Genomic DNA, 17,849 nt, shown 5'->3' on the forward strand with positions numbered 1-17,849 from the left:
AATTTACGACTGCTTAGATAGCTCTGAAACCTATTTTAGAACTAACTTGTTGTTTTGAATTGGCATACAGATTTGAATCTTATCAAGATGGATCCGATACATATGAGCTGGCTGGTTTGGCAAGGGGAGGACAACAACTTACAAAACTTAAGAGAATTATCAAAGTGCAGTCAAGTTACTTGTAGAACTTGCATCTCTACAAAATCATTTGTTACTTGGATGAAGTGATCAAGATCACAAATAGAGAGTAAACGCAATTGAACATGGTATAAACATATTAAGTTATATATATATATTATAAATGATTAATTCCTGGAGGGCATAACACCAAGTAAAAAAAAAAGAAATTATCAGTGGATCTACAATTTGGAAGTAATGAAAATAGAATAAAACTAAATGACATCTTGAATTTCAAGTTAACTTCCTCTCAAGCTCTTTAAATTAACGAAATCAATCAAAATATTACAAAGACAGTTTTTACATGATCTTATTAGAATAAAACTAGCACATAATAATAAAAAATATAAGTAATTATTAATAGCAACATTGCACTATTTGACAGTATCAAAGGAACAATAAAAATGTAATCTTCACTTTAATTTTTTCAAATTGATGTTACACCACCCTCTAAGAATTTAATCATATATTTCAACATCAAATTCAACTATTTTTACATATACCTAAAAACCAATATACATAAAATGACATTGTTAAAACTGTTAAAACATTATATTTAAAGTGATCATTCCTCGAATTGAGCGCACTCTGGCATACATTATATCTGAATTGGATGAACTCGAAAGAGAAGAATTTTATCGTCTTAAGAAAAATCAAGATAAGAAACGATTGCTAATCAAAAGCCGAAAAGGCTAAAGCAGATCTGCTCGAACAAGGAACGGATGTCAGAGATGTTGCAAATATATTAGATGAAGGTGATGATGATTTACTTTTCTAAAAATTTTGCATAACTCAAGATCGTTAACAAAATTTGAAGGAGTATTGTATATCAATTTTTTGATAATATACTCTTTACAATGTTAAAAATGTATAAGCTATTGATTAAAATGTACATGAACGTATATTATATTGAGTGGCAATAATTTAATCATGCAAATCATAATGATAAATTTGTAATTGTTTAGTTTCAAGAAATTGTAATATTGTAATTCATGTAAATAATTGATGCATTCCAAAATGTTTTATTTTGGTTTTTATTTTAATAGTTTTATTTAAAATGTTGTTGTTGTATTATATATTCAGTATTTTAAAAAATAATAAATTTACTCCCGTTGCTAATTTGTATTTTAATTTATATTTTATATTAAAATGATTTATATCCTGAGATATTTTATATTATTCACCATATATTTGCAATAGTATGTTAAAATTATTTATAATATTGGAAGATGAAAGATTTAATATTACGTTAAAAATTATTATAATATGTAAACCCCTGGTTAGAGTGAGAAGTGATGACATTTTTAAGCATATAAATCAATGAATATTATATATATATATATATATATTATATATATATATTTATGTTGAAGGCATATTATTGTTTTGCTAGGGTTCAAAGTATTATTTCATTATACACTTTATTATCTATGAATATATATGTTCCAATACTGTCTATTCAATAATATGCCAATGCAATACTATACAGCAAAACCTCGATTAACCTAGGTGGACTAATTGTTGTCGATAGGCATCCGGATAATCAAAAATCCAGATAATCCAAAATATGAAGAATATTGATGTGTATTTATCAAAAATAACAAATACATACATAGATATCAATGAATGTTTAATAAGAAATAACATCTTATGTATGTCATTGTACATATATATTTTCTTCGATTATATTACATACATATACTAAACTGCAGCATAAATCGTGAAAAATTCGAATTGTAGATGTACATACATATAACCTGTAGAGGCTAGTAGTCCGGATAATCGCAAATCCGTAAACTGAGGTCGAAATTGGGGCATAGATAAAGAAGAGTATATATATGTCCAGATAGTAACAATCCAGAAAGAAAACTAAACTGTATATATTATATATATATATATATATATGTATATATAAACGATGTATACTCGTATATATATATATATATATATATATTATGAATTGATAAAAAAATCCTGATAATAGAAATAGAGAGGAAACAAACTTAACTGCTGATGTTATACAAAAAGCTATGTTACCGGCCTATATAAAATATGTTCTATGCTCTATGTTTAATTTCGGTTGTAAATATTTTTAAAATAAACCAACTAACCATAAATAAACCAACTCTTCTTTTATCTATGAAACCAACAGTCTGTGTTGTCTGAGACTTGGTTGAACAAGTTTCCTCAATTCTTCAATTTAAATAGATTTAAAGTTAAAGGGTTTTTTTTGTGATTTAGGTAAGTGCAAAATAATTATTTTTATTTTGAGGCAAAGTGTTGGGCTAGATAAAAGAAGAGTATCGAGGTTCTACACTATTAGATTCTTATCATAATTATCATATTATCTAGGACCATCATCTTTATTGTTTCCTATTCCCCTCAATAGATGGCAAATGCAGTAAAATATTGCCATGTGTGATTTTCAATCCCCTAGAATTGTAAATTGGGGTTATGATAGTTTATTTTTGTTGACGGCCATTTTCTAGATAATTAGTTTGTGGTGACGCGCGTTCTAAACCTAGATCAAATATTCTGTTTTTATAACGTTGCGATGATTTAAATGTGAGCTGAAAGATGTTGTAAATTTATTTTATGAATAAGTTTATTTATATTCGAAGTACTTGTTAAAACTTTAAGTGTGTACGCGGACGTGTAATCACCGCAGATGTTGAAATAAAACGTAATAACATGATAATATATTTGGTGTACTTTTAAATGATGTCATGTTACACTGAATAAGTTGTTCAGTGATAATTTAAGAAAACACAATAGCGGTAATAAATTATTAATATGGCGGGAAAGGTTACCTCTCGTAAAAGTAAGGCTAAGTTAGACGACGCCATTGCATTGAATGGTGAAGCTCAAGAAACTTCTGAATCTAATGAATCGGCGAACCAAATGATTACGGAGAAAAATGAAAGTGATAATCCCGACTCAAATAGTGTCGTCGAGGAGGCTAGTTCCAGTGAAGAAGTTATCAGCAATTCAAAAAATCTTAAGAGAAAGGCATCAGAATCGTTAGAGGAAGCTATTGATACAAATGAAGTAGAAGTGCCTAGTCAAGATGACAAACAAGGTTTGTTTCAATAAATTTTGAACAATAAATAAAAATCAAAAACTATATTTGGAATCTCACTAACAATATTCACATGTGTTCAATTCAGTTTAACTTCTTCGTGTTAGCCATTAATTGGTAATGAAGAGTTTTTGACCATGCCTGGATTGCAAGGGAATTTGTAAATATATAAAATACATTATTTGTCTGATTTTAAGTTTCAGATACTGAGCCGCTTAATGATTCATCTGTTGATGGACATACTCGAAAAAGTGGAAGGAAAGTTCGCCCAAAGAAACCTAAAACAGCTTATGATGATGAATCACCAGCTCCCAAATCAGCGACTGATAAAGTGGTTATAAAGCAAGAACCAGAGGATGAGGTGAGTGAAATTATTTCGAATTAATTGAATTGGATTTTTGTGCAATGTTTCGTCATTTTACGTTGTTACTTTGCATTTTATTTCTCTGGTGAATATATGGTTCTGAAATTGTTTATATATGATTGTGAACTTATTATTGTAGGAGATGGTGCCAGATACGGTTGATGCAACCAGAAGACCATCTTCTCAAATGTCCATAAAATCAGATGATGGAACTGGTACAGATTCTCCTGCTCAGAATAAGGCCAAATCAAAAACGGATTTGTCTAATCCATTGCTTAGAGAACCTATGGCTTTAGGCTGGAAACGAGAACTAGTATTTAGAGCCACTCTTGATAGTAAAAACAGACGTCAAGGTAAATTTATACCATAAATTATATAATCTATTTCGTAGTTATGAATTTTTTTTATTGAGGTTTATATTTTTCTCATTTTAACAAATTATGTATATTGCATTTTATAATGAACAAGTAGTTGGTCACAAATATCCTTACCTCAAAATTACTGAAAAGATTCTACTAAATTATCCTTTCGCTTATCAAGTGATATTGGATTCCAATCTGTAACCATGAAAGTGATTTTTGGTTGAATTTAACAGTTAGTCCAAATAGTGATTACATTAAATTTTTTATCGCAGATTTAGTGATCATTACTTATTACTCTAAATGATATACCAAAAATATTATATTTCTGAGAATCGTAACAATTTTTGAGAATTATAAATTCAATGTGTATATAGAGTGGCTTTTGTTTTTGAGTTAATTTTGACTTCAGCATATTACTATTAAAACTGCTCATTTATTTACGAGTAAATATTTTCATTCAGTTTGTGTAGTGTTGATAATGGTCTAGCAATCACATTAACATAACTAGTTGTGTATGGCATCCTTCCTTAAGGCAAGTTGCTGGAACTTCCTGCAACATAATGAAATATTCAAGTGATAATGTTTTCAAATAGATTATTATAAATAATGTAACTTATATATGTTTACATGAAAGTAAATAAACGAAACTTTTTCAATTGAATTCAAAATGAAGAACATTGTCCAATATTTATAAGAATTATTTAAACTGAATTGCAAAGTTGAAATTATTTATTTGAAATATATAAGTGAGCTTTAGAACTTTAGCTAGAATTAAAATTGAAATCTGAATTATTTTTAACATTAAAAAAAAATTTTTTTTGAATTAAAAAAAAGTTAAAAAAAAAAATTCTTTTCCCAAAAGCAATCGTTTCGTCATCATAAGCAGAATGTTTTCTGAAACATTCAAATCCGATGCTTAGTTCTCTCAAAACCTGCTATTTTTTGCATATTTAGCTTCTAACTAATTACCACTTCTCCCCATCATTACGAATTGAATGCTTTTTGGATCATTCAAATCGGTTGCTCCCTTCTCTCAAAAACTCGATTTCTAATTTCTGCACTCTTTGCTCCTTATCTCCAAAACGGCTGAACCTGCTTTTGCCAAAAACTAATCAGCACATCTCCTTATGAATAGGAATCGAAGGTTTTATGAACCATTCAAATCGGTTGATCCGTGCGCTAGAAAACGTAGACGAAAAATTGTATTCATACGTACATACAAACACACAAATCCATTTTTTCTGAAGTATGCCAAAATGTTCAACCTTCAAAATGTGAAGAAATGCAAAAAAAAATTAATTTCGGTTATTAGATGATTACAAAACTTACTTCATGTAAAGTTAAAATGTACAGAATTGTATGCATTTCTTGAATTTAAACACATTAAAAAGTTATTGCAATATTTTGTTCTTACATTTGTTACAGTTACAGTTTATTACATTTCTGATTTTTAAATGTAATTTGGTTATTACATTTATTTTCTAGGGGATATCTATTATTACACACCATCTGGAAAAAAGCTACGATCCACTCGTGAAATAGCAGACCATTTGAGTGATGGATTAACTATGGAAAATTTTTCTTTTGCAAAGGAACCCATTGGTCTAAATGATCCTTCGAAGGAGATCATACGGTACATATGCATTGCTTGAATTTAACTTAATTATTTTTACTATTTTTGTCATTTTGAACTTTGGCTAGTATGTGTTTTCAGTTTTTTTTCTTCAATATGATTTATTGCAATTGATTTCAAAACTAATTGAAATTTTTTAAAGGTTATGATATATATATATATATATATATATATATAAATGTGTGTTTGTGTGTATATATAATATATAGTATGTGAATTGTTTTCAGCGATGCTCGAAATATTAAAGGGAGGGGAAGTTTATCTTCAAGGGCAGATTCACCTACAACTCCTGTTGCACCGCCTAGTAGTACCTCCTCCATAGGTAAACGAACACCTAAACCCAAATTGCCAAAAGGAGTCAGTCCTCCTCCTACACCTGCAATGAAGCAAGAAGTTGTCACTCCTACTCCCGAACCGGAACCTAAAGTATCTCCAAAAAAATCACCGAAGTCTTCATTTAAGGTAATTTTATTAATAATAGTTTATATTTTAAATCTTATCTAATTATTATTAGATGAGAGATTGTTCTGGTCTCATCTGAAACATATTTACTCTCATCTAGTTTGCAAGTTTGCAATTTGATCTATGCATTCACAATCTCTTCACACAATTGTTGAGTTAATTGTGTAGCTACGATCATCTGAGTCTAATAATTAACAATATTTATTCACTAAACTTTTATGTAGTTTTTAGTCATGAATGTGATGCCTTAAATGAGTGAGTACATGAGATGCCGTGAATACATCAAATTATAATTTTATAGAATGTTTGTATCTTTTATGTTACTATTTCAGTTGATTATCAGTTGATTTATGATTTGAATGTGAACAGTGTGAACATGTGAAATATGAATAAATGAATTAAATTTTGTTGTATAATGTAATACAATAGGCTTAAAATCTGGAACATACCCAAGCATATTTTATATGTATATAATTTTAAGTATGTGACCACGTCAGTTTAATATAAATGCAGATATTCATAGTTGTATAATATTTATACTTTGATATACTCAAAATAGTCATACCATGGTTACATTTTTTTCAATATAAAATGATTTGTGAAATATGATTTACTATATGATACATCATTACTTGCATTATTTTATTTTAGGTTAAACTTACAAATGCCCGACTTTCAAGTCCAGCTTCAAAAACGTTGGGTATAAAACATGCAAAGTCATTGAAAAGGAAGTCTTTGCCAGCTACAAATGAGAAACCTGTTAAACAATCTGTTGAGAAATCAGAAAAACCAAAAAAGCTGTCCACAGGGAAAAAAGCATCAGTTAAAAAGTAAAGTATATGCATATAACTTCTCGAGCTCTCTAACATATTTCAACATGTATACATATATATATATATATATATATATATATATATATATATATATATATATATATATATATATATATATATATATATATTAGAGTGGTCCTTAATATGGACATTTTTGAATTTTCTTGCTCCCAAGGGCTCAAATGGTTCCAAATTGATAAAAAACAATTCTCTGAAAGTTTTAGCTCTTAATATTATCTTTTAGATAGAGCGCAATTCAATCAAAGATTTGTATGGAAATAGCATGAAAAAAAATCTCAAATTTTGTAGACCGTCGAATTTTCAATAAAAAATGACACAAATTTTCACTTTTAATTCATTTTATACCTAAAATTTTTTTTTGATTTTCAAAATTTTTTTCATGCTATTTTCATACGAAGTTTGAATTACGCACTATCTAAAAGTTAATATTAAAAGCTAAAACTTTCAGAGAATTGTTTATCAATTCGGAACCATTTGAGCCCTTGGGAGAGCAAGGAAATTAAAAAATTTCCATATTAAGGACCATCCTATTATTTATCTTTTATATCAGGGTTTACATACATTTATCCAATTGTATTCAATCTCCTTTAATTTTCCATCCTTGAATTTGACAACAATAGCTTAAACTAGGTAGAAAATTTCTTATACAGTACTGTACGTAGCAGCACTGATGTGATAGTGGAAACTAAGAAAAAAGAAGTTGAAAATAGATTGGATACGTTACTTGTGCAATCTTCAACAAATCCTGTCAAAGACCAATGTTCAATTCAATGTCTGAAGGCTATGGGCATGATACCAACACTTCAATGCCAGCAATGTCTCTGTTTGTATCATTACGAATGTATTGGTATAAAGAAAGAAGATCAATTGAACTCTTTTAAATGCATGGTATGTATTAAAGATGTTTTTTTTTAAAGATTTTGTAAATTGTAATATTATTAATCTCCTGATTTCATCACTTATTTATTTTTTATTATATAATCAAATTTTATTTCGAAATGAAATATAATACGATCTTATTTGTTCACAGAAATGTATTGAAAAGGCAGCAGAAGATACTGCAACTGTGGTGACTGATAATATTCATTCAACTAACAAACCCGCTCCTCCTCCACTCACTCCTATTACATCAATCAAGTCGCACCTTCCTGCATCTGATTCACCTCCAAAATTGCAGCGCATACCACGGCCTGGTGATAAAAATCTTAACCCTAAGTTAATAGCAGATAATAAAAATGTAACTACAACAGATGTTCCTAAATCTAATAATATACTACAGCCTTCCGATAAAAAATTTGATGATGGACATAAAAGTTTGTTGGGTTCAGTTACAACTTGGTTACCACCAAGTTCTAGCATCCAAATGTCAAAATCTCAAACAATCACTGAAACTAATCCCACTGCTTGTACCCAAGGTATTGCGCATTGTGCAGGCAAAAAGTATATAGTGGTACCAAAGCACAATGTGCTTAGTGTTTTTCCTGCCCAAATAGTGGATAATGGTGATATGAAAATTACTGAGAATGCTTTAAGTGGTATAAGTATTACTACCGTATCCTCATCAAATTTAAACATTCCACATCAAATAAAAGATCCTATAACAAATATTTCTAAGGTGGTGAATTCAGATAATGTTCCAAATCCAATACCTGATAATAATATTCCCTCTAATTTGCTTAACAATAATGGGAATGCCTCCGTAGATGATTGTGGTTTTAGTCACACTGAGTGAGTTTATATTTTTACATACATGATTCAAATTAATATAAAGTTATAGTAATTTATGAAATAGTCTTTAAGGTTCATTGTGGCGGTTTTGCAAAACTATGCTTAGAATATTCATTATTATTTATGATATTGATATAGGTTAATTTTTTTTTAGATTTTGTTCTATTTTATAGTGATATTTGCAAAGTATATTTTAAGTGAGGGCCAGTTAAATAAAACTTGCTGAAATTTGTCAAACTTTTATCCAAATATTAGCCACACAAGATATATCAGGAGCTTATAAATATTTATTTGTAATATAGTGCATATTAACAATGGCATTTCCTCTGTTATAATTTATATCAATGGAGTTTCGAAGTTGATGTTTGTCATTATATGAATTTGTTTCTTGATTTAACAAGTTCTAAATTCAAAATACCAATTATTATATTATTAACCTCCACTTATATTCTTTGTTTCTAACATCATTATTGTTTTATATTATTTGATACAATTTAAATTTATTAGATTTAAATATATTCATTTAACTGGCCCTTAAGATGTGCTAATCCTTATTAACACTCTGCTTTAAATTACTTTTATTTTATTATATATCGAGAATATACTAATTTTGTTTTATTTGCAGATGGATTGCCATATGTTAAAAATTTCCAATAATCCTATCTTCATCCCATCCTCTGATTTGGATAAAAGTATGACCCTTCATATAGTGTAAATATAATATATTTGTAATAAACATATGAGTAGTTTTTAAGTTTTTTTATATAGCTACTTTAAATAACTTGAGCATATTTATAAAAGTATGATGTTAAATTTGCCAACTTCAATGTTTGTTATATTTTTGTATCAATATTTTCAGTAATACATCTGCGGATGAAAATTCTTCAAAGAAAAAGGTACCGCATGAGACTGGACCCTCTGCGGATCCGGAAAGGTCTTCAAATAAGGCAGTTTCGAATTCTGAGGATGAACAAAAATCGACAGATTCTGATAAACAGGTTACTCTGTCACATGCACCATTTGTTCAACATTTCTGTTTGAATGTGTCAGCAGGATATTTTGCTTTATTGAAGATCTTTCAATATTTAAAAGTGCAGGTCAGTACCATTGAGATACAATTTTTTTTATGTTATATATTTAAAAATATATAACAAAAATAATATGAAAAATAAATTCAAAGTATATAAAGACTAATTGTTAGGGGTTGTTTTTCAAGTGGTTCTTTATATTTCTTTTCTGTACACATTTTTTAAAATTCCATATTTTAAAACATACAAGATCAATTATTTTGTTAGGCATACATATATAATATATATATATATATATACTAGCTGACCCGGCAAACGTTGTTTTGCTAAGTAAGTTATTTTATAAACAATTTCTAGAGTATCTAAAAAATTAATACTTTTTGTGTAAGGATGTGTTGTTTGTATTGCTATATACAATGAGGTATTATAGAAACAATAAACCCCATTAGTTTGTATATATTTTATTAATACAACCAAACTGAAAGTTTTATACACTTTCTATAGAAAACATGGCATAATTCAATCCAAGTCTTTGTTGGTCTTTCGACTTATATAGTCATTACAAATTCCATTTAATCGATTAATGAATGCGTTTCAAATTTTTTGAAATTTTTTTTGGATTCTGGATTTTGTGTATAATTGTAAATAATACTATTGAGCTTATACAAATTTCTCAAATTTCTGCGAGGAGAGATACAAAATGATTTAGGTATCTCTTTTTGACCTGCTTTTTGAAAAGTTTCTAGTAATATTCGATGAATAAAAGTAAATTTAATAAAAAGTATATATGTAGAACAGGGCAAGGCACAAAGGTCCAATTTGACTTTAAGCAAATATAAATTTTATTATGAAAATCAAACCAATTACATCACAACAAATGACACATTTCAAATGAACAATTATCTGACTACGTTCAGTAAAACTACCAGCTACTTCATCATTGTAAAAACGTGCTTTTTTGCTGTCTTTAAAAAAAAATTTATCTAGACCTTTTTACCCTATAACGGGGTAACTTGGAACGGCCAGATGGCAAGCAGGTCTAATGTCATATTTTAATTTCAAAGGTATTTTACAAAATAATTACATTTTCAACTAATTGCTAGAAAACTACCAATGGAAGAAAATACTTTTACTATGGATTTTCAAAGATTACCATTTATCTCCCAATACCAAAGTCATAAGAATCAAGGTTATAGCTGATTATACATATTTTTCCCTTTACATTCAAATACTGCTGTTAAACAATGCTTAGCTTTACTGGTTTTTGACACTTCGGTCGTGGATCTTCATATATTACTATCCATTCTTGAATAAATTCAGAAAATTATAACTGGAAATAAGCTATTCGACAAAATGTTCCTTTGATCGATTCCAAATTTAGGTTCTAAATCTAAATAATCTAGAAAAGGTTTTATAAATACCAATGAGTACATAATTATACAAATAAGTTCTTTCAGAGCATTGTGTTTGAGAAAAATATGATTTGTCAACCATACTGAGTTATACATAGTTCGCTTCACTGTTTATACGAATGGGCAATGGCACTATCATTATATTATAATTGTTAATTATTTATTTCAAATAAATAATTTTATTATTAATTCCTTACAAATATTGAATTGTCATCCATGCGTGATTACATAGCTGTCATTTGCTTATTGTTATTCCAAGTCGAACAGGATAAAAGGTATCCTATGTCCTTCTCCTGGCTCTGAACCAACTTTTACCAACTTTACCAAAGCCAATTTTCAGTTAAATCGGTTCAGCCTTCTTGAGTTATAAATTCTGACAATATAACTCCAGAATGCACAAACCGAATTCGACAATTTTGCATTCGCTGGAAAGGTCTGGGGCTCCGTGAGGTTTATAGCTGGGTTATAATATATGAGAACCAAAAACTAATATTCTATCACTATAGTTAACTTAAGGTAGTCGATTACTTCAATTAGACCTTTTTATTGTCGAATCAAAGCACATTTGCTGATAATATATATATGCCAATTAGTTGTAAACACCTGAAACATTTTATAAGATATGTATAAAGAAATTACAAATTAACAACAATTAATGTATAACTATTTACATTTATATTACAAATTTTGAGGTTATGTCAAGAAACTATATTTCAGAATATTTTTTGTTATTAATTTGTTGATGATTATACTTATTGCTGATATATAATATAAACACCTCAAATACTCTATTTAAATACGTATAAACAAATATACATAAATACCTAATTATATAAATAATTACATTTCCATTTTCAAGAAATAAATTTCCCCATCGTCCATCTAGCATCGCTTGGTATTATTAAGAATTAATTTATTTGCCACTTTGTATTAATTTTCCGTGGCGATTAAAATATTTATATTATTCACGTAATAATTTTCAAATAATGGTCATTAGGAAATGCATATTAATATATTTGTATCAAAACAGAAACACCGAATGACAGTTGACAATCGAATGTAAATGTCATGGATGAAATCATTGATAGTATCATAGATTGAATAAACTACATGGATAGTTTATAAATAATTAATTTTAAATTAGAATGAAATAAAGGGATAAAAAGTATCCTATGTCCTTCTCCTGGCTCTAAACTACCTCCCTGCCAATTTTCATCTAAATCGGTCAGCCGTTCGTGAGTTATAAGTGGTAGCACATAAGGCGATCCTCTTTTATATATATAGATATATATATATATATATATATATATATATATTGGGATAGTTTTGAAAATTGATGTTAATATATTTAATTTGAGTTAAAAAGTCGGGCATTACATCAATAAAAATATAGTATGAGAGTTTTTAGAAATTTATTTTAAATTCATACGTTTCGGCTAGCATCTTAGCCTTCATTCAGTGGCAATCAATTTAAAATTTTGTATCTTAATATAACATATGAAAACATTATTAATCCATGGTATAAGTATGTGCACGTTGATAAAATACATAGTTTCGACAACTTGTTAAGTTATTACGTTTATTTGTGATATTATGTGATTTATCTGCAATGTTAGAATATATATATATATATATATATATATATATATAATACCAATAGCAACTAAAAACTAGTTGGTATTGGTATTTTGCCTTGAGGCAAGTTACATGAACTTCCCGATTTGTGTAAATATTCAACTTAATACATGCTACATAAATTAATTTATGAGTAGTTAAAAGTATTCGAAGTGGATTTATTACACATTATTGAAAATGGAACCCGGTCGGATATTTTTTTAAAAACAAATTTTCAAAAATCAATAATTTTTATAATTGAGCCACTTTTTTGTAGGACTTTAATTGTTTAGTATGTTCATTAAGACCAAGTACTCTATTGTTTTACCAAGTAAATCGTTTAATTTTAATTTTAACAAATGTCAAAAGAACTACTCATTTTTTCAAACTTTGATGAATTTTTAAAATTAAACTACTTGTAAGGCCGTAATATTTCAGTAAGTTCTATAAGACCATGATACATATTGCCAAAAAAAGTTCCATGAAAATCGGCTTAAAATTTTTTTTCAACAGTTAATTACAAGAAAACAGCTCGGTAAATTTTCACCTAAAACTAATCAGTATCATTCCCAGCTAATATCTTTTGAACAGTTTTCGATTTTTTAAAAAGTTTAACACTATTTTCCAAATTACAAAGAAACGGCTCGGCCGATCGTCGCACCAAACTGACAAACAATAATCCTCATCGAGATACATCAAATGGTTTTTAAATTTCTGAAATCGGTTCAGACGTTTTAAAGCAAACGTCGATGAAAGTTCTAATTTTGACAAATGCCAAAAAGACCATACTAATTTATGCAAGCTTTGACGAATTTTTAAAGCTAAACGAGTTGTCGTAGGGCCTTAATATTTTAGTATGATCTAGAAGACTATGGTATCTACCGTCAAAAAAAAATTAAAAACCGACGAAAAAAATTTTTTTTAACACTTTATTACAAGAAACGGCCCGACCGATCTCTACCAAATACTACTCAGCACGATTCCCAACCCATATCTTTCGAACGATTTATGAATTTTCAAAATCGATTCAGAATTGCGGGCTAAAACGTAAGCGAAATATTTTTCACTTTTTTGCGATTTATAAAGAAACGGCTTGGCCGATCGTCGCACAAAACTGACAAACAATAGTTCTCATCAAGATACATCGAATGGCTTTTAAATTTTTGAAATCGGTCCAGCCGTTTTTGAAAAAACGGCGTTTTACGGCAAAAAATCTGTTGGTGCACACGCACACACACACGCACACACACACATACTTTTTCCAAATTTGGTCTCATCCGATTCACAATGGCTTGAAACGTCGAGAAAACATAAACTTCTCCTTAGGGAAGTTAACAAATCAAAGAATTAATTGTATTATATAATGTTCATAAAGTTTACTGACAGCAATTTATTGGTAATTAAACACCAATGCCTGTTAAAATGCAATTGCATTGGTAAAAATTGTTTTGTTTATTATTATAAATGGATTATACATTTTAATTATGCATCTAAAAATCTCCATTCGTTTCCAAAGTAAATGTATATGAAGTCTTATATTATTAACTATATTATATTTAATCTTTTATAGGAATTACTCCGAGCAAGTCGTGTTTGTCGATTATGGTATGAAATGTCTAACAGCCCATCATTATGGAAGACTGTGAGAATGAAAAATTCTCAAGTGGGAGACTGGCACGGTTTTGCTAAATCTCTTCAGAAACATCAAACAAAATTTTTAGATTTACGTAAAATGCTCATTCCCGCTTCTGTTAATCCTGATGATATGTGGAAACAGTTTTCGGACAACATAGGTCTAGCTGATTCCCTTATTTCAATAGATTTTTGTAGATGTCCTGCAAGAATTATAGAAAAACTGTGTGAGACAAATCCCAAAATGGAAACAATAAATGCAGTCACTATTAGAGATGATAAATTAGATTTAGCACCATTTGCTACTCTTAAAAATTTACATGAATTGCGATTAAAATCTTCTGGAGGATTTGAAATTCAGAAGGACTTGTCACCTTTAAAAGATTTAAAAAATTTGAGGCATTTATCAATAACATCTGTTAAAGAATTGGGAAAATATGGCTGTGACACAATAGCAGAACTGGTAGAACTTCAGTCACTTGAGTTAGGAGAATGTAATGATTTTCCAGAAGATTTTGGTTCTAATGTGTTAAATAAGCTACAAAAATTAGAACGGCTTAGGTTGGAGAAAGGTCAAGGCAATTGCCACACATTCAGCATATTGGAATGTGTTAGTAAACTCCCTTCTATAACACAATTAGAACTTGTTAATTTTGACATTAAAACTGGATTTGATAAGAGTTTAGCATTATGCAAAAATATTAAAAGGTTTGTATACAAATGTTATTAACAATGATGATTTTTTAAAATTGTTAAATGCATTATTATTTTTCAGAATGCTTATAATTCCGACATATATTACTCAGTCAGCTACAACTAATCATATGGTTCTAAGCGGAGTAATTAAGTTGTCCTCAAGTCTAACTCAGTTTGTTTGGGGTGTAACATTGGAGCTGTTGAGAGTAACTGAGCTTTTTGTAGACCAATATGAGAACAGCAAAATTAAAGACAAGAAACCTCTAGCAGAATCAATACCTGTTTTAAAGCCTGTTCCGAGTTTATTGCAACAGAATGAAGAAAAAGTAGAGGAAGGTGGCAATGCAGCAGAGGCCCCACAAGTTGAAATTTTAACATTACAGGCATTACAAAAATTATTGAATGGTTCACTTCCTCAAACAAAAGTTCGAATCTTAAAGATACCTTTTCACGCATCGTGGAGGCAAAGCATTTCTGACACACAGTAAAGTTCTATTTTAAATCAAATTTTTGGAATGATATTTTTGGGTCTTTCTGCCTTCGTCACTATATTTTGCATTATTTTGTGATTGAGGACTATCAAATGTATATATGCAAATGATTTATGTTGTTTTAAATACCAAATTTTTTTAGTTTCATATAATTGTTTTGAGACATTTTTAGACAATGTAATATCATATATTATGATGAACTATTGCTATTTATTACTGCTTAATTTTTAAAAATATTTTTTATCTTAAGTAAAATATCAAGGAATATTTTTGATGAAAATCTGTATTTGTCAAAAAATATATCCGAGTTAAAATATTATATCATGAAAGATGTATATGTAAACATAAAACAATTTGTTTAATATAGTAATTGTAATAATTACTTTTATATTTCTTTTCCAAAATATTGATAAGTTAATTAAATATAACTGAAAAGCAGAATTGAAAAGAAGGAACTACATCTCTAACATGGATAAAGATAGTTGAGATAAAATATAATAAATAATAAAACATGGTTGAAATGTTTTCCCAGTTTTTTCTGTGGAGAAATGTTTAATGTATGGGACAGATGGACAACTATAAACTATAGTCGTGACAGTTTCTAGAAAATTAGAAAATGACAGTTGATCATATAACATCATGTTCTAATTTTGAATACAATATTTCATTCCAGTTAATTTTCAAGTAAAGATAACAATTTTTTTATATTAGGATTCATTTGATTAAACTCGAAAGTTAATCTTAGTTATTAATTTTAGGTTTTGGAAAGTTAATTTTTTATGTTATTTGTGATTGTTTCCAATTTTTTCATTAATATCAAGCATGGTATGGAACGGTTTATATATACAAAAATTAAATCTTCAAATTATGCCTATGCTTAAATGAATGATATAATATTAGTAATGAATGAAGTCAATTATTGTGCTAGTTTCTCATAATTTTTCATCCAAAAATCATCTAACAATGATGATGTTTCTTCAACCCTGTTGTGGTTTTTCAGCTATGGAATGGTTTTCTACAACATACAGCCCCCATTTTTCGTTAATAATATAATGGAAAATAACTTAAAATATACATATAATTTCTGAGAAACACTTCAATGCTTGTTTAAATTCATAATATAAAGAAGCTATTTTTATATAATATAATTAAATCATTATATAATCATTTTTAGACAATGAATTATCATTTATTAACTTTCCCGAAGGAGTTATGATTTTTGATGTTTTCATCAAAAAATCCGATTCGCTAATTTTTTTTCAAGATTTTTTTTTTATGGTAGATAGTATCTACCATACTTGTAGGGCCGTAATATTTTGGTATGATCTAGAAGACTATGGTATCTACTAGATACTATAGTCTTCTAGATCATACTAAAATATTACGGCCCTACGACAAGTCGTTTAATTTTAAATATTAGTCCAAGTTTGCAAAAAGTAGTATCGTTTTTTTGGCATTTGTCAAAATTTACACATTTATGTTATCATAGTTCATTTATGTTATTATTTTTTATTACTGTTTTTATTTTATTTTAATTTTAACTTTTATTTATTGTATTATTTTGTATTATATTTCTTTTCTAGCACATATCAATTTTGTAAATAAGACTTTAATGTCTTATTGATTGTTGATTAACAAAAATTAATTATAACAAAACAAAAAAAAATTAGACCTTCCATCGACGTTTGCTCAAAAACACCTGAACCGATTTCAGAAATTTAGAAGCCATTTGATGTGTCTCGATGAGGATTATCATTTCTGAGTTTTTGTGCGACGATCGGCTGAGACGTTTCTTTATAATTTGAAAAAAAAGAGAAACCTTGAAAAATCAAAAGCTGTTCGAAAGATATTAGTTGGGAATTTAGATAAAAATCTACCGAGCCGTTTTCTTGTAATTAACTGTTGAAAAAAAAATTAAGCCGATTTTTATGGAACTTTTTTTGGTGATATATATCATGGTCCTACTGAAATATTACAGCCATACGATAAGTAGTTTAATTTTAAAAATTCATCAAAGTAATGAAGTTTTTTTTTTGACGTTTATTAAAATTAAAATTAGACGATTTACTTGGTATAACGATAGGGTAATTGGTTTTAATGAACATACTAAACCATTGAAGTCCACCTAGTTTCTAGTTAAATTATAAAAATTGTTGATTTGTGAAAATTTGCTTTTAAGGTGCGCCACACCTAACGAACGAACACGAATGAACATAAATGAACGTACCAGGACGAACGGCAACAGCATAGTGTGGACGCCACGACGATCACGAACGAACATAAACATACATGGCGAGCAATGTTCCGCAACTTGTCG

At 28.5% G+C, this 17,849-nt stretch overlaps 1 protein-coding gene and 1 pseudogene across 3 annotated transcripts; both read left to right on the forward strand.

Moving 5' to 3' along the window:
• The window catches only part of LOC113386043, a 9,263-nt pseudogene extending 8,173 nt beyond the window's left edge, over positions 1-1,090 (forward strand).
• Positions 1,091-2,679: 1,589 nt separating this feature from the next.
• LOC113373783 lies at positions 2,680-15,639 on the forward strand. Of its 3 annotated transcripts, none has more exons than XM_026614061.1 (11): positions 2,680-3,256; positions 3,454-3,617; positions 3,760-3,973; positions 5,468-5,615; positions 5,843-6,077; positions 6,729-6,907; positions 7,582-7,819; positions 7,962-8,659; positions 9,519-9,756; positions 14,284-15,053; positions 15,121-15,639. In XM_026614061.1, the coding sequence occupies exons 1-11, from the start codon at positions 2,971-2,973 to the stop codon at positions 15,527-15,529; spliced, it is 3,579 nt and encodes a 1,192-aa protein (XP_026469846.1). In that variant the 5' UTR covers positions 2,680-2,970; the 3' UTR covers positions 15,530-15,639. The 3 variants fall into 3 exon arrangements, with proteins under 3 accessions (XP_026469846.1, XP_026469860.1, XP_026469852.1); XM_026614075.1 differs by having other exon boundaries at positions 7,597-7,819; XM_026614067.1 differs by having other exon boundaries at positions 3,460-3,617.
• The last annotated feature ends 2,210 nt before the right edge of the window (positions 15,640-17,849 follow it).

Source organism: Ctenocephalides felis, unplaced genomic scaffold (assembly GCF_003426905.1).
Source record: "Ctenocephalides felis isolate EL2017-DRISC unplaced genomic scaffold, ASM342690v1 CF-g0.4_SCAFFOLD_00845, whole genome shotgun sequence".
In the NCBI taxonomy this organism is placed as follows: domain Eukaryota; kingdom Metazoa; phylum Arthropoda; class Insecta; order Siphonaptera; family Pulicidae; genus Ctenocephalides; species Ctenocephalides felis.